Below are 23,101 nucleotides of genomic sequence, written 5' to 3' on the forward strand. Positions count from 1 at the left end.
TCAGACACTTGGCCTGGGATGTGGGGGAAGGGTGGAAGGCCAGGGGTGTGTGTGTGGGGTACTCTGGGGGGGTCGATGTGGTGTGGGGAGACCCTGGGGGAGTCGGAGGTGTCCCATGCTGGGTGTTTAAAATAGTTACTATGAAGTTAGAAGGGCAGCACGGTAGCACAGTTAGCACTGTTGCTTCACAGCGCCAGGGTCCCAGGGTCGATTCCCAACTTGGGTCACTGTCCGTGCAGAGTCTGCACATTCTCCCCGTATCAGCGTGGGTTTCCTCCGGGTGCTCCGGTTTCCTCCCACAAGTCCCGAAAGACTTGCTGTTCGGCAAATTGGACATTCTGAATTCTCCCTCAGTGTACCCGAACCGGGCGCTGTAATGCGGCGACGAGGGGCTTTTCACAGTAACTTCATTGCAGTGTATTTTTTTTTATTATAAATTTAGAGTACCCAATTCATTTTTACCAGTTAAGGGGCAATTTAGCCTGGCCAATCCACCTACCCTGCACATCTTTGGGTTGTGGGGGTGAAACCCACGCAAACACGGGGAGAATGTGCAAACTCCACACAGACAGTGACCCAGAGCTGGGATCGAACCTGGGACTTCGGCGCCGTGAGGCTGCAGGGCTAACCCACTGCGCCACCGTGCTGCCCTCATTGCAGTGTTAATGTAAGCCTATTTGTGACAATAAAGATTATTATTTCCTTCTAACTCTTTCAGAGTAACCACGAGGGTAAAACTGGCAGAAACAACCGAAGTTAGCGATGTAAGTCGCATTGTCGGATGGTTGGGGGGGTCAGTCACTGTTATAATAAAGATCACAACAGGGGCAGCACGGTGTCGCAGTGGTTAGCACTGCTGCCTCACGGCGCCGAGGTTCGAGGTTCGATCCCGGCTCTGGGTCACTGTCCATGCGGAGTTTGCACATTCTCCCCGTGTCTGCAAGGGTTTCACCCCACAAACCCAAAGATGTGCAGGGTAGGTGGATTGGCCGCGCTAAATTGCCTCTTAATTGGAAAAAGAAATGAATTGGGTACTCAAAATTTAAAAAAAAAATAAAGATCACAACAAATAGAAACAGGAGTAGGCCATTCGGCCCATGGCGTCTGCCTCGCCGAACAATGAGATCATGGCGGATCTGATTGTGTGCTTGTAGCTTTAGCTCAACTTTCCTGCCTGCCCCAAAAATCTGTCGATCTCAGCCTTGACCCAGCCTCCGCTGTCCTCTGTGGAAGGGAATTCCGAAGGCTCTCTCTGGTAGTCCCTCAAGGCGAGGGTGACGTGTGTCCTGGGGTACGGACTGCGGTAAGAATCTGCATGTGGAGTTTTTTAACGGGGGAGGTTGCTGCATTGCCGCATTGATCACAGCGCCAGGGACCCGGGTTCAATTCCAGCCTTGGTTGACGGTGTGGAGTTAGCACGTTCTCCCCGTGTGTGTGTGGGTTTCCTCCGGGTGCTCCGGTTTCCTCCCACAGTCCAAAGATGTACATGTTAGGTGGATTGGCCATGATCAATTGTCCCTAAGCGTCCAAACAGGTTAGGTGGGGTTACTGGGTGAGGGGGGTATGGTGGGGGCGTGAGCCTAGATAGGGCACTCTTTCAGAGGGTGAGTGCAGACTTGCTGGGCCGAATGGCCTTCTTCTGTACTGACGGGATTCTCTGATTCTAAGAAGGCTATCTTTCCGCCATGGTTTACTGGGCAGACTTAGATCTGAGAAATCAGGGGCTGGCACAAACCAATCTCCCAAATCAGTGCGAGGACCCTCATTACAATATTTTACTTGGCTCTGTGCTTACTTTAGGCAGATGATGACATCAACATGGCATCTGGTGCACTCCACTGAATTTCAGCCATGCGGTGTCCGATCTACGATATGTTGGGGACCTGATTCACGCCTGGAAAATGGGCAAAGGGAGGTTCAGTTTCATCCTGTATTAGTTAAAATGCTTCCTATCGCGCTATTGCAATGAAGGTTAAAAATATTAGGAGGGTGGCACGGTGGCGCAGTGGTTAGCACTCCTGCCTCACGGCGCCGAGGTCCCAGGTTCGATCCCGGCTCTGGGTCACTGTCCGTGTGGAGTTTGCACATTCTCCCCGTGTTTGCGTGGGTTTCGCCCCCACAACCCAAAAGATGTGCAGGGTAGGTGGATTGGCCGCGCTAAATTGCCCCTTAATTGGAAAAAAAAGAATTGGGTACTCTGAATTGAAAAAAAAAAGAAATATTAGGAAAGGTTGACCAGGCTGGGCCTGTACTAAAAGGAAGAAGATCGAGGGGCGATCAGGCACTAAACAGTCATCAATAAATCCAACAGTAACTAATAAATCCAATCGGGAATTCAGGAGAAATTTCATTATCCGGAGAGTGGGAAGAATGTGGAACTCGCTCCCACAGCAAGTGGTTGAGGTGAATAGCGTAGATACTTTAAGGGGTAGCTGGATAAACACATCAGGGTGAAGAAATAGAAGGCTATGCTGATAGGGGAAGATGCAACAGTGTGGGATGAAGCTTGTGTGGAGAATAAACACCAGCATGGACCCATTGGGCCAAAGAGCCTGTTATTTATTGTAAATTCTCTATAGTATGTTAAATTTTCCTCTGATATCTTACCCAAGTGGCCATTGTTAATGGCTGGCTATTTGGGACATAACTACCGAGTCTAATCCTGTTCTTAATCAATGTACACACACTTACAGCAGAGTTCACTCGAATAGTGACCAGGACTAGTAACACTGTCCAACTTTCTCTGCCTGGACGTACCAGTCCTCACACTATAGTATATATATTTTTTGTTATAAATTTAGAGTACCAAATCTTTTCTTTTTCCAATTAAGGGGCAATTTAGCGTGGCCAATCCACCTACCCTGCACATCTTCGGGTTGTGGGGGTGAGACTCACGCAGACACGGGGAGAATGTGCAAACTCCACAGACAGTGACCCGGGGCCGGGATCGAACCTGGGTCCTCAGCGGCGTGAGGCAACAGTGCTAACCACTGCGTCACCGTGCCGCCTATATAGTATTTTGACTAATGTGAGTTTAACTACTTATCGAAGAGCAGGGATGAAAATCCAGGGCTTCTTTATCGGAGTGCCTCACTGTGATATCCAAGCCTTTTCAAACTTTTCCACAATCTTGCTTGAAGTATTTCCATCGTGCTCACTAGCATTTAAACCATTCGATACTTTCCAAATCATCAAAAGTCAAACATGTTGCTGCAGCTGCTGAAATGTATTTTATGTGATACGTTCTCAGGTTATGTTACCATATGGTCTGTGTTATTGCCAACTATCCAAAAGGATACAAAATTAGTTTGGATAAGAAGAGTTCAGCATACAGGAAAACATTCAGGAAACGAGCTGGGAGGAGGCAGTGACACTAATGGTTCATAAAATACAAAGCTTCATTAAGTCAAAGGTCAAATAATTACTAAGCAAAATACACCATCCATCTTTCAGATTAGACATTAAACGGAGGCCTTGTCCGCTCCCTCAGGTGGATTGTAAAAGATCCCATGGTGCTAATGCAGAGAAGAATGGGGGAGTTCTCCCCGGTGTCCTGACCAATACTTAATCCTCAACTGAGATCTCTAAAATGGAAATACAGAATATCTGGTCATTATCACATCAGTTTCTTTGTGGGATCTTGTGCACAATTCCACTGCGACATATCCTCCATTACAACGCTGACGATACTTCTGAAGTACCTCCTTGACTGTAAAGAGCTTTGCCACGTTCTGAGGCTGTAAACGGTGCTATATAAATGCAAGTTCCTCCTTCAGGAAAGGGCCGTGTACATCACACTTTTTGGCCCGAGGCATTTGAATCCTAAAAATACTGCCTCAAGAATGGATGTAAAATAATGATGCAAACTATACAGAAAGACAAAGTTGGTAGAAATTAGTATTTCGGCAGCATGGTGGCGCAGTGGTTAGCACTGCTGCCTCACAGCGCCGAGGTCCCAGGTTCGATCCTGGCTCTGGGTCACAGTCCGTGTTGAGTTTGCACATTCTCCCCGTGTTTGCGTGGGTTTCACCCCCACAACCCAAAAAGATGTGCAGGCTAGGTGGATTGGCCACGCTAAATTGCCCCTTAATTGGAAAAATGAATTGGGTACTCCAAATGTATTTTAAAAAAGTTAGTATTTCAGTCACTGTCTCAAAGATGTTGGGTTCGATTCAACAGAAACGGAGTCCTGCGTTGAGCGCATTTAGTGGGGTGTTTTCCGGTGCTAGTGGCGTCGAGATCGACCCCCCTATTATACAGGACTCTGCTTTACTTTAGGGCCTGGGCGAGGAACACTCTGCCCTGCCGAGGCCGCACGTAGTCTCATTTCCTGTATTAATGGGCTCTTCTCACCAGTGTAGGAAGAGATTTGGCGCCTCTATCTCTAGACCCCCCCCCCCCCCTACCACTGAGGTCTCTGGATCCCGCAAACTCCTGACTCACCAATAAGGGAGCCTTCGAGCCCCACACCCCATTTCATAGGGGCAGGGCACCCCCAGGGCCCGATCCCCGGCACGGGAATGATGCCACCCAGGCACCTTGGCATTGCCAGTGCCCATGAAGATTGGCAGTGCCACTTGGGCATCTTGATACTGCCAATGTGGCACTGCCAGAGTGTCTGTGTGGCAGTGCCAAGATGTCAGGGTGGCATCGGGGTGCCAGGGTACCGCCCTGTCCAGAACCTGATCATCCAGGGGCCGCCCCGATCGCTCCCCCTCTCCCCCAGCTGCTAACTGCTCACGTGAATATGCAAATCTGGGTCCCAACCTCAATGGGTGGGATCCAGATAGCGACGCCTTGTGAGATCTCGTTAGATTTCACGAGGCGCGGCAAGGCCGGTAAATCTTACAAGAGGCCTCGTCGCGTCTCGGGTCAGGCACGGCACAACCGATAGATCGGTACGAGGATCATCTCAAATGGTGGCAGAAAGAATGAAAGAAGAAAATTGCTGTTGGAGGAATGGTGAAAGAATGTTGACTTAAAAGAAACTTAGCTCCTCTGAAAATTCCTTAGAAGGTAGAGAATTCAAGGGGAGGACTTCCGATTGCGGCGATGCTGAGCTAAGTTGCACGTTCGGCAGCTCCCGCCAGAAATTGACTTTTGGGTTCTTTTTAGGGGCCCAGCGGCATTTGTTCGACGGTTCCCAGTGTGGGAAGGTGACAGTACGATTTCCCCGGCACTGTATGGATTGGACCAGGAGTGGAGCGGTGAAAAAAGTAATTCTGGTGCAGCGAAAAGTGCGAGGGAGGAAAGCCAAAATGGCGGCGGGTGGAGACCAGGCAGTGTGGGCGCAGTGGTCGCAAGAGCAGCAGGAGTTTCTCAAGCGCTGCTTCACGGAATTGAAAGCAGAGCTGCTGGAGCCGATGGAGGCTTCAATCGACAAGCTGGTCGAGACACAGAAGGCCCAAGGAGCGGCGATCCGGGAGGTGCGGCAGAAGGCCTCGGAGAATGAGGATGAGATATTGGGCCTGGCGGTGAAGGTGGAGGCGCATGAGGCGCTGCATAAGAAATGGCAGGTGAAGTTCGAGGACATGGAGAATCGGTGGAGGAGGAAGAATCTGCGGATTCTGGGTTTCCCGGAGGGAGTAGAGAGGTCAGATGCCGGAGCATATGTGGTCACGATGCTGAACACGTTGATGGGCGCGGGTGCCTTCCCGAGACCCCTGGAGCCCACCGAGTCCTGGCGAGGAGGCCCAAGTCTAATGAGCCGCTGCGAACAGTATTGGTGCGGTTCCACCGCTTGGTGGACAGGGAGTGTGTCCTAAGATGGGCAAAAAAGGAGTGGAGCAGCAGGAGGGAGAATGCAGAGGTCCGTATATATCAGGACTGGAGCGCGGAGGTGGCCAAGAAGAGGGCCGGGTACAATCGGGCTAAGGCGGTTCTGCATCGGAAGGGGGTGAAATTCGGGTGCTGCAGCCGGCGCGACTGTGGGTTACGTTTAAGGACCGGCACCATTACTTTCAGAAACCAGAGGAGGCGTGGACCTTTATTCAGGCCGAAAAGTTGGACACGGACTGAGGGTCGGTTGTGAGGGGAGGTCGCGGGGGGCTACTGTGGTTACTGTGCTTTGGGGGATGTTGGGGGATGTTCTTGAGCTGGCACAGGGCAGGAATTAGAAGGATGGGGACCTGTTTTTAGATGGGACATTTGCGAGCCTTGGGGCGCTGGAGGAAAAATTTGGGCTTCCCCCCGGAAATGCCTTCAGGTACATGCAGGTAAGGGGGTTTGTAAAACGGCAGGTGAGGGAGTTCCCGCTGCTTCCAGCACTCAGGATCCAGGATAGGGTGCTCTCGGGGGGGTGGGTTGGAGAGGGCAGGGTCTCGGCGATCTACCAGGAGATGCAGGAGGAGGAGGAGACCTCGGTGGAGGAGCTAAAGGGTAAATGGGAGGAGGAGCTTGGGGAGGAGATAGACGAGGGTGCGTGGGCGGACACCCTGGGTAGGGTTAATTCTTCCTCCTCTCGCGCCAGGCTTAGCCTGATACAATTTAAGGTTCTTCACAGAGCGCATATGACAGGGGCGAGGCTGAGCAGGTTCTTTGGGGTGGAAGACAGGTGTGGGAGGTGCTCGGGGAGCCCAGCAAATCACACCCACATGTTCTGCGTGTGCCCGGCGCTGGATGGGTTCTGGAGGGGCGTTGCGAGGACGGTATCTAAGGTGGTGAACACCCAGGTTAAGCCAAGCTGGGGGTTAGCACTATTTGGGGTATCGGACGAGCCAGGAGTGCAGGAGGCGAAAGAGGCCGGTATTCTGGCCTTTGCACCCCTGGTAGCCCGGCGGAGGATTCTGCTACAGTGGAAAGATGCGAAGCCCCCGAGCGTGGAAGCCTGGATCAGCGACATGGCAGGGTTCGTTAAATTGGAGAGGGTAAAATTTGCCTTGAGAGGGTCTGTGCAAGGGTTCTTCAGGCGGTGGCAACCATTCCTAGACTTTCTAGCGGAGCGTTAGGAGGTGGTCAGCAGCAGCAGCAACCCAGAGGGCGGGGGGGGGGGTGTACTTTGTGTTTTCTACTGTGTTTATTATTGCTTAATGGGGGGTTTGTATATTGAGGGAATTTGTGATGTAGTTGTAAGATGTTTATTTATGTGTTCTTTGTTTTTCTTTTTTCTGTAAGGGGGGGGTTTTGTTGAAAATATGTAAAAATTTGAATAAAAATATTTCTTAAAAAAAAGAGAATTCAAGGGGAGACAATCAAGCAGTGACGAAAAATCTTCCAATATTGGAGGCAAGTTTGTGTTCAAATCCCTCCCTGGCCTTGTGTCTTCCTCTCTCTGTGATCACCTCCGGCACTTCTACCCCTGTCCCTAGAAAATCCTAGCCTTTAATGCATTCCCAAATTTCGATGGGCAGCCGCGCCTTCAGCTGTTGAGGTCCAAAACTCAGGAATTTCCTTCTAAACCTCTCTACCTCTCTCTCCTCCAAAGTCCTGCTCTATGGAGTTGCAGTCCATTGTCAATGCTTGCTGGGAAAACATGTGGACACTGATAATTCTGTTCATGAAATTCTAGAGGATTGTCAATGCCCATTGGGCAGCACAAGTGGATAGCACTGTGGCTTCACAGCGCCAGGGTCCCAGGTTCGATTCCCTGCTGTGTCACTGTCTGTGCAGTGTCTGCACGTTCTCCCCGTATCTGCGTGGGTTTCCTCCGGGTGCTCCAGTTCCCTCCCACAGTCCAAAGACATGCAAATTAGGTGGATTGGCCATGCTAAATTGCCCTTAGTGGCCAAAAAGGTTAGGAGGGATTATTGGGATAGGGTGGAAGTGAGGGCTTAAGTGGGTCGGTGCAGACTCGATGGGCCGAATGGCCTCCTTCTGCACTGTATGTTCTCTGTTCCATGGAATGGGAGCCCAGAAAATATGACGGCCAATTTGTGAATGGCAATCTCCCATAAGGACAAACCTGAAATTGAATGGATTTGGGCTGTAATTCATGAAATTTAGAGTAATGACAGGTGAACTAATTGAAGAAAGAAAGACTGGAATTCATATTGTGCTTTTTATGAGCACTTGACGACTCAAAAAGCTTTACAGCTGATGAAGTACATTTGAGTTCTTATAATGTAGAAATCGCAGCAGCTAATTTGCACATAACAAGCTCTCACAAACAGCAATGCGATAATAACCTCCATCAGACCGCCCATCAGAACCCCCCCCATTTGAACTCCCAACAGAGACCCCATCAGGACCTCCATCAGATCCCCAACAGCGACCCCCATCAGATACCTCCTGCTTGAAAGCTTTTTCTCAGTAGAAAGCACTTAGCTCCTTTTGAAGAGCTGTCAATCATAGCAAGAGTGTTTATAGGCATTGTGGTTAGCATCAAAGCAGGGTCATTGAGATGTATTCAAGGGTGAAGGGAAAGATAAATAAACAAACCTCCTAAACAGCAATGTCTTGACCAATAAAACTGTCAATCACTGGGTAATTAAATGTATTGCTGTGTGAAGTTGAATGAAAGATTTGTATTTCAAAGACTGGCAAGAGATTTGCAACTCTTCGCTTTCCAGGAAGCCTAGGGCTACTTGCAACAGCTGCTGCTTTAAACACCTATGTCTGAGTCAGCAAATGTTAGGGAAGGGTAAGTGAAAATGCAATGATTTTCCGCTCAACTGCCTAGACTGCTCTTTAGCTTTCAGGGGGTTTGGTGGGAGGTTTAGTGGGGGGGGGGGGTCACCGTCATGCATGTGTGTTTTGGGGGAGTGATCCGTTACTCCCGTGGTGGGGAGAGGATGCTCCTACCTGTCAGTGGGGGCGGGAGCATAATTAGCATTGTGGTGGGGAAGGGGGCATCCGATGGACTTTGGGGGGTACCTCCGTTATGCTCTGACCCACTTCGGGGTACACCGTGTCAGGGTCGCGCTTCGATAAACTTGCACAAACTTGCAATAAAGCCAGTGTGGTGGATTTCACAGAATGGGGGGTCAGAGAATAATGGCAGGGGGGGTGGTGATTTATTTTAATGATGCTTGATGTGTATCCTCCCACCAGCGGGGTGCGGGTAACACACGGAGGCCGCAGGTGGGGGATCAGAGCATTGCAGCAGCGTTAAACCCATTTTCCATCGACACTCCATTGTCTACCCAATTGGAATTCTTAATTGGAGTGGCGTTGAATGGAGAATCCACCAATCATACATAAAGCAAATGAAACCTGTTAAGGGGCCTGATGGGGTAGGTGCTGGAAGAAGGTTTTCCCTGGCTAGGGAGTCTAGAACATATTCACAGTCCCAGAATAAGCGGTCAGCCATTTAGGATTCATATGAGGAGAAATTCCTCCACTTTTAAAGTTGTGAACCTTTGGAATCCTCTACCCTGAGAGCTGTGACTGCTCCAATGTCGAGCACATTCAAGACAAAGATTGTTATATTTTAGATATTAAAACAACTAAGGAATAAAGGGATCATGTTTGAAGTAGAACTGAGGCCAAAGATCAGCTATGATGCTACTGAATGGCGTAGCAAGCTCAAAAAAGGTGGAACGGTCCATTCCTTCGCTAAGTGGCAGCCGTGTGCACCATCTGCAAGATGTCCTGCAGCAACCCATCAGTGCCCCTTCGACAGCAACTTCCAAGACTGTGAGCTCCACCACCTAGAAGGACAACGGCAGCAGATACATGAGGAACCCCACCACCTGCAAGTTCCCCTCCAAGTCACTCACCATCCTGACTTGGAAATATATCGGCCGATCCTTCACTATCGCTGGGTCAAAATCCTGAAACCCTAACAGCGCTGTGGGTGTACCTACACCATATGGACTGCAGTGATTCAAGAAGGCAGCTCACCACTACCTCCTCAAGGGCAATTAGGCATGGGAATAAATGCTGGCCTAACCAACGTCACATATATCCCATGAAACAATAAAAAAACTCCTACTCCTGCTTCTTGTGCTCGAATGTTTAAATTTGTTCACAGTGATGTTGGTTCAGGGATACATACCTGCCAGCACACCAAAGAGAGCACCGTGCTTTTCTTGGATATTGTACCATGGTATGTGTTATGTCCAACTGTGAGGGCAGACAGGGCCCCAGGTTTCATAGAATTTACAGTGCAGAAGGAGGCCATTCGGCCCATCGAGTCTGCACCGGCTCTTGGAAAGAGCACCCTACCCAAGCCTACACCTCCACCCTATCCCCATAACCCAGCAACCCCACCCAACACTAAGGGCAATTTTGGACACCAAGGGCAATTTTGGACACTAAGGGCAATTTATCATGGCCAATCCACCTAACCTGCACATCTTTGGACTGTGGGAGGAAACCGGAGCACGCGGAGGAAACCCACGCAGACACGGGGAGAACGTTCACACCCCACACAGACAGTGACCCAAGCTGGGAATCGAACCTGGGAACCAGGAGCTGTGAAGCAATTGTGCTAACCACTGTGCTACCGTGCTACCCGTTTAACCTGAGCTGTCATTGCGTGCATAGAAGGGTGAAAGAAAAGTTTGGGGCGAACAGAAATAACCAATTAAAGCACTATCCTGCTTTCCAAAATTAATGTCAGAACATTCTCAGAAATGCACGATTAACAATTTCCAAGTAAAATGATCTGTTATCTGTCAAGTACTCAGAGAGCTTAAGTGACCCATTAATTTTCATTAAGAAATGTATAATGTGGCTACATGTGACTTGAGTATTAAAGATGACAAGTTAATACTGTAATTACACTTCTGTTGGGGATTTGAAACAACTGAAACACTTACAATTGCACAATTTGGGTCAGAGGTTGACAGAGGTGATTGTAAAACATTACGCTGCAGAAAATACGTCCTAAAACATGTAGATTGCGGGGCACCACGGTGGCGAAGTGGGTTGGCCCTGCTGCCTCATGGCGCCGAGGTCCCAGGTTCGATCCCGGCTCTGGGTCACTGTCCGTGTGGAGTTTGCACATTCTTCCCGCGTTTGCGTGGGTTTCACCCCCACAACCCAAAGATGTGCAGGCTAGGTGGATTGGCCACGCTAAATTGCTTCTTAATTGGAAAAAAATTAATTGGGTACTCTAAATTTATATTTTAAAAAAACATGTAGATTGCAAACTCTGAAAACTTGAAACGGTCACAAAATAATTTTTATGATTCAATTTCATGTTGGGCGGCACGACGGCGCAGTGGTTAGCACTGCTGCCTCACGGCGCCGAGGACCCGGGTTCGATCCCGGCTCTGGGTCACTGTCCATGTGGAATTTGCACATTCTCCCCGTGTCTGCGTGAGTCTCACCCCCACAACCCTAATAGATGTGCAGGTTCGGTGAATTGGCCATATCTTTTTATTAAAACAGTAAAAAAATATATATACAAAAGGCCAAACAGTACAAACACTAATTTTGTGTTGGAAAAAACAGGGTACCCTCCCCTCAGTACCAATGTACGGGAGGGGGGTAGGATACTCTGATTATTAAAACAGTCCACAACACAGTTGTACAAAAAACAAACGGTACAAGCGCTAAACATTATGCTGGAGAGACCCGACACCCTCGCCTCTGTACCAACAGAAGGGAAAGGAAGGGGGGGGGGGAAAGAGGGGAAAGGAGGGAGGGTGGTGGGGAGGGAGGGAGCCGCGTGCTAATTTGCCCCTTAATTAGAAAAAAAAAGAATCGGGTACTCTAAATTTTAAAAAAATTTCAATTTCATGCTTGTTCTTTACATTGATCTATTTTAAGACATTTTGTTTATTATCTCGGGTTGTGTGCAATGGATCACTTGAATCCCTAGCCTAAGAGTGCAAACCACTGTGTTAAAGGTTAGTACACAGCATGAAACAGCAAGTCACTAGAGGTAATGGATCAGCAAAGTAAGGCATTCAACATAAAAGGACAGATGAAAAATTTACTGAAATTACCTGGAGCACAAAAACATGGGGCAGGAACTAATCAAAGTATTCTCCTCAACACAAGACTTGATTCAATGTCCCCGTCTTCATTAAATGGGATAAACCAGTGGTAAGTGGTTTCAATAACCGATCTCAAGAGGTATCCAAGTGCCACTTGTGTCTGTTTATTCCTTATGACCTCATTAGTAAGGATTTTCTGGACGAGTCCAAATAGTTAAGTGTTAGTTATGCTAAATGCAACTTCCTGTACGGGATGAGCGATCCATAAACCAAACACAAGCAGCAGAAGACAAAACGGTCATCTGAACGTGAAACATAGCCAAATGCGAGAAATCATTACAGATGGTAAACTAGGCAGGAGCTGTTAATTTAGCACTTTATTGACTTTGAGATAGAGAATAACCTGGCATATTATAGTGTGCGTTCTGGAGCAGACATTCAGTGGCTGTGGTCCCTATTGTCCTACTTTGAAGAGAATAAAGAAGACCCCCACTGTGAGGAATCCAGCAGAACATCCCCACAACACAGCACAACTGTTCCCTCATGCATGAATGGGAGAGAGATAAAAGAAAAAATGGACTTCTGAGGTACGGGAAGAAACAAAGGCAACAATAGTGCTGATCATGAGGGAATGACACAAGCCGTTGCTGTGGAAAGGGAGATGGAAAGCAGCTCAAACAATAGTGTGGACAGCTAAGTGACTTGTAGAAAAATCGTTTAAAAAAGACCCAGAAGAAACACTCCTTTTATTGTGGTATAACTTAATGGGGAATGATGCCCTTCAAACTCCTTTAGATTTAAAAAAAAAGTCAAATTTGTTACCACAGTACAGACTCAATGCAGTGTGGATACGGCTGCATGAAGCAAACTTCAAATAGCTCACAGAAACTCTTCCTGCTCTTTCCTGTCTTACTCCAGAAACCCAATGTAGAATGGTTTAACCACATAGCAAGTTCTCAATGAAATAGGCTTGCATTTCGATGGCGCCTTTCATGAACACAGGCCATCCCAAAGCACTTCACAGCTGAAGAGGCATTTTCCAAATGTAGCCACTGTCGTAATGTAGGAAAAGTGGCAACCAATTTGTGCACAGCAAGCTCCCATAAACAGCAATCTGATAAAGACCAGATAATCTGCTTTTTGCAATAATGATTGAGGGAGCAACACTCACCAGGACACCAGGGAGAAGTCCCGCACTCTTCTTGGAGTAGTAGTGTCCTGGGACCTTTTACACCCACTTGAGAGAGCAGACAAGGTCTGGATTTTAATGTCTCATCTGAATGTGGGCAGCTCTGAAAACGCAGCACTGGGAGTGACAGCCTTGATTTTTGTCCTGGAGCAGGATTTGAAACCGCAACCTTCTGACTCAGTGAGGAGAGTGCTGCCCATTGAGACTTAGCTGGCACCTGATGGATGATACAAGCTGCCTTCGTCGAGGCAACTTCAGCACGAAGGAAGAAGCACTGAAGCCACAAACATATTTTACTTTTTCAGTGTTTCCAATCACTTGTTTTCTTTAACAGGTTCTCTAATTAATGTTTATTCTAAAAAGAGCAGGGGACAGTGGCACGGTGGCGCAGCGGTTAGCAGTGCTGCCTCACAGCGCTGAGGACCTAGGTTCGATCCCAGCCCCGGATCACTGAACGTGTGGAGTTTACACATTCTCTCCGTGTCTGTGTGGGTCTCAAACCTACAACCCAAAGATATGCAGGGTGGGTGAATTGGCCGCGCTAAAGTGTCCCTTAATTGGAAAAGTAAAAATAAATAAAAAGAGCAGAGAGGCATTAAATGTCCAAATGCTCCTTCATCAACCTGAAATGTCGGGTGGGATTTTCTGGCCCTAACTCTGCGGGCATTTTCCCAGGTGGGATGGGAAGATCTGGGGAGCCATTAACTCTGTTTCTCTCTGCACCGATGTTGCCTGACCCAGCATTTTCTGTTGTTATTTCAGGTTTCCAGCATCCGCAGTATTTTGCTTCCATTACAACACATCTTTAGATGATCCATACAGTCTATGAGTTTGCGGACAATTCATGGCACATGTTTGGTTAGTTACCGCAGCTGGACTGGCATTAGGAAAGCCTTGTATTGACATTGCGACTTACACCATCTCACCAAATTTTACTTTACATTCTCCCCGTGTCTGCGTGGGTCTCACCCCCACAACTTAAAGATGCGCAGGCTAGGTGGATTCGCCACACTAAATTGCCCCTTAATTGGAAATAAATAAATGGGGACTCTGTGGTGGTCTGTATTAGGGGTAGTACGGTACCCAGTGATGCCGAGAGGCTATTGGTGGACAGACACTGGGTCCTGATTGGATCTGCCGCCTGCTGGCTCCACCCAGTAAGGCGGAGTACAAGAACCCGGGTTCTCCCAGCAATCGCATTCTGTAACCGAGCTGCTGGGGAACAAGTCTGCGTAATAAAGCCATCGATTGACTTCATCTCTTCTCGCCTCGTGAGTGATTGATTGTGCTACAATTTATTACGCACACTTTAAAGGACTATGGAGCTCCGGATCGCCTCGGAGTGTCTGCGAATCAGCCCCCATGCAGCAAACTCAGCGGCCACGTTTAAACACTGGCTAGCGTGCTTTGAGGGATACCTCCGAACGGCCCGGCAGACCTACAGAAGACCAGAAAATGCAGGTCCTGCATTCCAGGGTGAGTCCGGAGATCTACACACTCATTGAAGACGTGGAGGATTTCCCGACGATGCTCACCATGCTGAGAGGGATCTACATTCGGCCTGTAAACCAGGTCTACGCACGCCACCAACTCGCGATGAGACGGCAAATCCCCGGAGAATCGCTGGACGAGTTCTACAGTGCGCTGCTAATATTGGGAAGGAGCTGCAACTGCCCACCGGTGACGGCTAACGAACATACGGAACTCCTAATCAGAGATACTTTCGTAGCAGGTATGACCTCATCCCAAATTCGCCAGCGACTGTTGGAGAGAAACTCACTGGGGCTCACGGAGGCACGGGCCCTTGCGGCCTCCCTCGATGTGGCCTCGCAGAATGCCCGTGCTTACACCCCCGACCGTCCTACTGGCCCTACGGTCCAGAAGTCTCCCAGTTTCCCGTTGGCAGGAAGTCCTCCCGGATGCCCTCCACTCCATCTGGTCGCTGCTGTGTACCACAACTAATCAAACACCTCACGAGCGCCTCCTTGTCTTCCCTAGGAAGTCCTCCTCCGGAATGTCACTTCCGACCTGACTGGCAGCCCCAGGACCCATCTTGCTCCGAAAGCATGTGCGGGCGCACAAATCGGACCCGTTGGGTTAATCTCCTCCATGCGAACCCTCAATATGCCTACGTGGCTTATCCCGACGGCCGACAGGACACGGTCTCTCTGCGGGACCTGTCACCCACATCCCCCCCAACACCAATCACCCCCTCCCTCCTGCCGGCGCACCCCACAGCTGCTCCTGAAACAGGAACAAACATTGCGACGCTCCCAGAGATGACAGAGCCTGAGCCAGCGCCTGCACCTCCACCGGAGCTGAGACGATCGGCAAGGACGACCAGGGCACCCACTCGACTCATTGAATCTGCGTGACAAAGCAAGATCTGTAAATAATTCAGTAGCCCAGTAAAAGCGGCATTGTAAATAGTTAACCGTTGATATCGATGCACAGCCACTGTGTTAATGGAATCCCAGTACCAACCTTGTAAATCCCTACCACCATGCGACCCACCACCCCGCCGGGTTCTTTTTTAACAAGGGGTGAATGTGGTGGTATGTATTAGGGGTAGTATGGTACCCAGTGATGCCGAGAGGCTATTGGTGGACAGACACTGGGTCCTGATTGGATCTGCCGCCTGCTGGCTCCACCCAGTAAGGCGGAGTATAAGAACCGGGTTCTCCCAGCAGCCGCATTCTGTAACCGAGCTGCTGTGGAACAAGTCTGTGTAATAAAGCCATTGATCGACTTCATCTCTTCTCGCCTCGTGAGTGACTGATTGTGCTACAGACTCTAAATTTAAAAAAAAGATCACTAGCGAGCCAGTCCAAAGCAAATGCAGCGAGAAACCAGCCTCTGTTTGGACGAGCAGCAAACAATGGGAAGGTAGATTTTTAAGATAAGTTCTAGGGCTTGGAGAACAAGGGACGGGAGGGCAGTAGGACCCAGGAGAAGCCGGGCAAGGTGCTGGGGCAGAGCCCACTGGCATGAGTGGAGGCTGTGAGGGAGTGTGGAGCAGAGAGTGAAAATAGAGAGTGAAGGGAGAGATGGAGAGAGAGTGTAGGTGGGAGAGAGGGAGTGTGAGGGGGGAAGAGAGAGAGTGAGAGAGTGAGGGGAAGAGAAAAGGATGGGGAAAGAGGGGGAGGGGAAGAGAAAGTGAGGAGGAGAGAGAGCATGAGGAGAGAGAGACTGAGGGGCGGAGTGTGAGGGGAGAAGAGTGAGGGAGAGAGAGTGAGAGATAGTGTAAGGGGGAGAGGGAGGGAGAGTGAGGGGGAGAGTGAGTGAGGAGGAGAGAGAGTGAGGGGGAGGGAGTTTGAAGGGGAGGTGAGAGAGAGTGTGGTCGGGAGATAAGAGAGCATGGGGGCTAGGTAGAGAGAATCTGGTGGAGAGAGTGTGTGATGGGCAGAGAAAGAGTGTGTGGAAGGGAAGAGTTACAGTGTGAGGGGGAAGAGAGTGTGTGTGAGGGAGGGGGGCAGTAGTGTGCTCAGTAAGTTGTTTATCCCATACCTCAGTATTACTTTTTAAAATTCATGTTTAATGTTGGGCCAAACTTTATCTGTCTGAAATTTGTTCCCCTGTGTGAAAATAAAATTTGAAATGTGCACCCCCCCCTCCAAGCGAAAAGGGTGGATACGCCTACTCTATCTCCTCTTCCAATGTCACTCTGAGTAGCCAGCTGATCTGACTCCTGACCTCTTTTCAGGCGTCAGTGTGAACCACACCGAGGTTCACTCGTCTCGCAGCTCCTCTGCCCTGTGATGATGCATCTTATCCCTTTCCCAGGTGAACCGAGTGTCTCGCTATGAGGAGTCCCAGCAGTAATACAGAGACCATTGCACTGAAGTAGATCCGTAGACAGTGCTAGCTGAAGGTTATGCTCCACACAGGCAACAGTCCTAATCTTGCTTAGTTTCCAAATCCTTCATCCCCTGTCCTCACTACACTTCTCCAGCCTACTCTTAATTGTTGCGAGAGCCCCTCGTCCCTGGTACCATTTCAGTCAATCGTCTCTTCTAATGACGATCCCTCATTATTTATCCCTCATTAAAGCAGGCTCTCTGCTCATTAGCTTGCTCTATGCCAATTGGTTTCCTACATTACAACAGTGACTTTAGAGCAGCACGGTGGCGCAGTGGTTAGCACTGCTGCCTCACGGCGCTGAGGTCCCAGGTTCGATCCCGGCTCCGGGTCACTGTCCATGTGGAGTTTGCACATTCACCCCGTGTCTGCATGGGTTTCACCCCACAACCCGAAAGATGTGCAGGACATGTGGATTGGCCACGCTAAATTGCCCCTTAATTGTAAAAAATGAATTGGGTATCCTAAATGTATCGAGAAAAAAGAAACAACAACAGTGACTTCAATGACCACAAAGCACTCTGAAATGTCCCGAGACTATGGTAAGTGCTAAACAGGTTGCAGTTCTCTCTCTCGCTCTCTCTTTAAATCCAAAGATAGTAAGAAAAGTTTAACATTCCCAACACATGCACAAAACAATGAATTGTGTCCGAGTTGCATCAGGATTTATGATTGAACACACGTTCGCCTGTCAGGGAGGGCCAATGTTCATGCATTCCTCTACTAAATGCTACAATACAGACCTGCCAGTGCTGCACCACAGGAAAGGGAGTGAGTTAGAGAGACTCGGGACACAATGTCACGTCCATCATGAGGTGTGGCGAGAGCTTGATGGACCAGCTGGTCTTTTTCATGTTCGCCAATTGTGTGTGTTGGGTGAGATTTCACAACAAGGATGTTAGTCAGAATGACCACATTCAACCCGGTCCCAGTATCCCTCTGCCCACGTACATCAATTGCCTCCTGGTTTTGCAATGCCTTAATATTTAAAATTCTCACCCTTGTTTATAAATCCATCCATGGTCTTGCACCTCCTTATCTCTGTAATCTTCTCCAGCCCTACCACTCTCCAAGATTTCACTGCTCTTCCAATTCTGGCCTCATGAGCACCCCGGATTTCAATGTTCTCTCATTGCTGGCCATGTCCTCAAAGCTAAGCTTTGGAATGGTCTTCCTAAATCTCACCTCGTCTGCGATGTTCCTTAAAATCTACCTCTTGACAAAGCTTCTGATCACCTGCTATCTCTTTATATGGCTCCATGTCAGGTTGTGCCTGTTAGCGCTCTTGCGCATGTTTCAATGCGTTAAATGGTGATTTATAAATGCAAGTTGTTGTTGTGATTGAGTTGGGCTCAGGAGGAAGCCAGTGGATAGCGAATGCACAGGCCACATGGATCCAGAGATCGTCATAAAGGAGTTCAGGGCGGCACGGTGGTGCAGTGGTTAGCACTGCTGCCTCACGGCGCCGAGGTCCCAGGTTCGATCCCAGCTCTGGGTCACTGTCCGTGTGGAGTTTGCACATTCTCCCTGTGTCTGCGTGGGTTCCGCCCCAACACCCCAAAGATGTGCAGGGTAGGTGGATTGGCCACGCTAAATTGCCCTTAATTGGAAAAAATAAATTGGATACTCTAAATTTATTTTAAAAATAAATAAATAAATAAAGGAGTTCAAGGGGCAGCACGGTGGTGCAGTGGTTAGCACTGCTGCCTCGCGGCACCGAGGTCCCAGGTTTGATCCCGGCCCCGGGTCACTGTCCGTGTGGAGTTTGCACATTCTCCCCGTGTCTGTGTGGGTTTCGCCCCCACAACCCAAAGATGTGCAGGCTAGGTGGATTGACACGCTAAATTGCCCCTTAATTAGAAAAAATGTATTGGGTACTCTAAATTTTAATTTAAAAAGGGAGTTCAAGAAATGCTGCAGGTCTAATGCCATCTATGGGACTGAAAATGTGTTTTGTGGAAGGTGTCAGACACAGTCTGACCACATAGAAGATGGTGATGACAATCAGATAGCATCCAGACACTGTGCACAACTTCATTAACATCAAATTACCTGTTCCTTTCAATCAAATGATTCCAGTCTTTTTTAAAAATAAATTTAGAGTACCCAATTCATTTTTTCCATTTAAGGGGCAATTTAGCGCGCCTATACACCTACCCTGCACATCTTTGGGTTGTGGGGGGAAACCCACACAGACACGGGGAGAATGTGCAAACTCCACACAGACAGTGACCCAGAGCCGGGATCGAACCTGGGACCTCGGCGCCGTGAGGCAGCAGTGCTAACCCACTGCGCCACCGTGCTGCCAAAATGATTTCAGTCTTGAGGATTTCCCCAATATAGTTTATTCCACAATTACTCCTGCATTTCCATCAATTTGTGTGTTTCGGTTAGTTGTTGGACCAGTTTCATTCCCACACTACACTTCAAGCAGTTCAATAAAGTCAGTCTTAGCCTTTCCCTGTTTTAATTTTAGGTTTGAGCACAACATTCAACCTTTTCTAATGCTGAAGGGGAAGGAGGGGAGAAAGTGAACATTCGACAAAGTTTTGCAGTAGACGCATTATTAAGCACGTGACATTTGCATACTTTGCGTTTCGGATGATGCACGGAATCGGAAGACAAGCAGGAATGGGAATAAAAGATCTTGGCCATGACAGCAAGTTTGTCATAACAACAGAAATGAACCAAGGGAATCTTGTACTGTACATAGATCACAACGGCTTCTAAAATGAGCTGTGAGAAATACTGGGTGATGCTAATGACAAGATGAAGGTATAAAAAGATCCCACCAACGCACAACACAATACTGTGAGATAAAGATGGGATAACTGCAATATCGTCAAGGCATTTTCTTTTTTAAAATAAATTTAGTGTACCCAATTCATTTTTTCCAATTAAGGGGCAATTTAGCGTGGCCAATCCACCTACCCTGCACATCTTTGGGTTGTGGGGGCAAAACCCACGCAAACACGGGGAGAATGTGCAAACTCCACACGGACAGTGACCCAGAGCTGGGATCGAACCTGGGACTCGGCGCCATGAGGCTGCAGGGCTAACCCACTGTGCCACCGTGCTGCCCCCGTCAAGGCATTTTCAATCTGCTGTTTAGAAAGATCTAGGGCAGGATTCTCTGGCTTTTCGCTGGTGGCAGGACACTTCGGTACCCATGGCAGCGCACCACTGCCACGCGGGTTTCCCGGCGGGGTGGGGTGGCTTCAGTGGGAAATCCCATTGACAAGCGGAGGCAGTGAAGAATCCTCCCGCCAGTGATCGGCGCTCCAAATTCTCCGCCCTCGCTAGCAGCCATAGCAGGGCGGACTCACAACGGAGAATCTCGGCCCTGATGGTCAGAATCTGGCGCCTGTGCAATTTTACCAACCAAAAGCTGCACAAAAGACATCTCTATACTTGAAAATCTTGTCCACATTCAAAGGGGGAAGCGTCTGTTACACTTCAAAGTTTCCTTCATATTTACACCTCGTTAGTTCAAATACTGAATGAAAGAAAGACCAAACTTGCATTTCTGCAGCACCTTTCAGGGCTGCAGAATGTCCCAAAATTCTTTACAGCTGATGCCTATTTCTGAAATATAGTCACTGCTGTGAAATAGCAAATGTTACAGGGAATTTGCGCATAGCCAGCCCCTACAAACAGCAACATGATAATGACCATATAATCGGTTTCTGATGTTGGTTAAGGGATACATTTTGCCCGGAACCTCGCGGCTAACTCCCATGCTCTTTCTCGGAATGCCATGGGTCTTTCACACCAACACAAGAGGGCAGACAGGGCCTCAGTTTAATGTCTCCTCCAATTAACCAAGAACAAATGAACAACTTATGTTTAAAACAGTCCCAATGAATACAGAAAAATGTTGCAAAGTGTTTCACAGAGGTGTAATTCAAAACAACAGACCATGAGTCAAGTGAGGCGGTATTAGGGGAGAGGTGACTAAAAGCTAGGGTAGGTTTGAAGGAGAGTCTTAAAGGAGGGCGGCGGGAAGCAGTGACTCTTGGCGAGAAAATTCCAGAGCTTGACACCTCAGCATCCAAAGGGAAAGCATAATGCACAAAAATCAGAATTTGAAGGGGGTGTAGAGATTGGGAGGGGCCTGTCAATCAAAGGGTTTAAACACAGACGATAATTTTAATTTTGAAGGTCAGGAGCCTGGGGTTGAATACAGGGCAGCAGGACGGACGGGGAACTGGCCAGTTACCGTACTAGCCTGCAAACAGAAGAGAACCCCAAAAAATTAGAATCACAGAATCTCAGACCCCATTGTGCTTCTCCCTGGCTGTTTGAAAGAGCAATCAAAATTAGTCTCACTTCCGGGATTGCAGGGTGGTGCAGTGGTTTGCACTGCTGCCTCACGGTGCCGGGGCCCTGTGTTCGATCCCGGCCCTGGGTCACTGTCCGTGTGGAGTTTGCACATTCTCGCCGTGTTTGCGTGGGTCTCGGCCCCACAACCCAAAGATGGGGCTGTTTAGCACAGGGCTAAATCGCTGGCTTTGGAAGCAGACCAAGGCAGGCCAGCAGCATGGTTCAATTCCCGTAACAGCCTCCCCGAACAGGCGCCGGAATGTGGCGACTAGGGGCTTTTCACAGTAACTTCATTTGAAGCCTACTTGTGACAATAAGCGATTTTCATTTCATTTCATTTTTCATTTCATTTCATTTCATGTGCAGGGTAGGTGGATTGGCCACGCTAAATTGCCCCTTAATTGGAAAAAATTAATTGGGTACTCAGAATTTAAAAAAAATTATTCTCACTTCCCTGTTCTTTCCCTGCAGTCCTTAACATTTTTCCTTTTCAAGTATTTGTCTAATTCCCTTTTAAAAGTTACCATTGAATGTCCTTCCATCATTCTTTCAGATGCTATGTTTCAGGTCATAACAAATCCCATCATTGCAGGGGGGGGGGGGCATTCCAATGAGGGGAAACATCCCAGTGGGGGCAGGGAAATCCCACAACAAGACAGTCCAAAATATATTTGCGTAGCTTGGAGAAAGTCACCTGCTATTCCTGCCCTCGAAGAAACCAAAAAGATAGCAATTACTTACCACGCTGGACCTCTCCTAGTCCCGGCTCATGTTCCCAGAAGGCTTGGTTTGATCACTCTTTCTCGGAACTCAGGTTAAGTTTCAGTGCTAACCACTGCACCACCGTGCCGCCCTACCTCTCCTTTTAAACCAAACCAGTATGCCACAGCTCTCTGGAATTCACTTTGATTTGGACTGTGTTTTGTACTTAACCCTGTTGGGTTTCTTTTTCCCGTAACAGCCTCCCCGAACAGGCGCCGGAATCTGGTGACTAGGGGCTTTTCACAGTAACTTCATTGAAGCCTACTTGTGACAATAAGCGATTTTCATTTCATTACAAACAAAGAACAAAGAACAATACAGCACAGGAACAGGCCCTTCGGCCCGCCAAGCCTGTACCGGTCATGATACCAACCTCTTCTTTTTAAAAATTATTTTTATTAAAGGTTTTCATAAAATATCAATAACAAAATGAAAAAGAAACACAACAGGGTTAAGTACAAAACACAGTCCAAAAACAACCCTCCATACCCCCCTCCCCCCTGTACATAAATAATAATTTAACATTAACACCCCGACTTAATACAACAGGTATATACACCCCCTCAGACCCCCCAGTGTAAATAACAAAAACAAAAAATAAAGTAAACCCTCCCCCCCTGGGTTGCTGCTGCCATTGACCAATGTCTATCGTTCTGCCAGGAAGTCTAAGAATGGTTGCCACTGCCTAAAGAACCCTTGTACCGGCCCTCTCAAGGCGCATTTCACCCTCTCCAACTTAATAAACCCCGCCATATCGCTGATCCAGGATTCCACGCTTGGAGGCCTCGCATCCTTCCACTGAAGGAGAATCCTCCGCCGGGCTACCAGGGACGCAAAGGCCAGAATTCCGGTCTCTTTCGCCTCCTGCACTCCCGGCTCCTCTGCCACCCCAAATATTGCGAGCCCCCAGCCCGGCTTGACCCTGGATCCTACCACCCTCGACACCGTCCTCGCTACGCCCTTCCAAAATTCCTCCAGCGCTGGGCATACCCAGAACATATGGGTGTGGTTTGCTGGGCTCCCTGAGCACCTAACACACCTGTCCTCACCCCCAAAAAACCGGCTCATCCTTGTCCCGGTCATGTGTGCCCACTCCCCCCCCCCCCCCCCGAGAGCACCCTGTCCTGTACTGTGTGTGGCCGTA

The 23,101-nt window shown here is 48.7% G+C and overlaps 1 protein-coding gene across 2 annotated transcripts in view; it reads right to left on the reverse strand.

The window, feature by feature from the left end:
- Positions 1-23,101, reverse strand: part of clybl (citrate lyase beta like) — a 160,078-nt gene that overhangs the window by 31,566 nt on the left and 105,411 nt on the right. The window contains exon 1 of one of the 2 annotated variants that reach the window (XM_072476067.1): positions 11,835-11,953. The exons of the other annotated variant lie outside the window; for it this stretch is intronic. Coding sequence (XP_072332168.1) covers positions 11,835-11,851 — 17 coding nt within the window. The 5' untranslated portion in view covers positions 11,852-11,953. Of the gene's footprint in view, positions 1-11,834; positions 11,954-23,101 lie in introns of those variants that run through there. 2 annotated transcript variants of the gene reach the window in all.

This window comes from Scyliorhinus torazame, chromosome 15, assembly GCF_047496885.1.
Source record: "Scyliorhinus torazame isolate Kashiwa2021f chromosome 15, sScyTor2.1, whole genome shotgun sequence".
In the NCBI taxonomy this organism is placed as follows: Eukaryota; Metazoa; Chordata; class Chondrichthyes; order Carcharhiniformes; family Scyliorhinidae; genus Scyliorhinus; species Scyliorhinus torazame.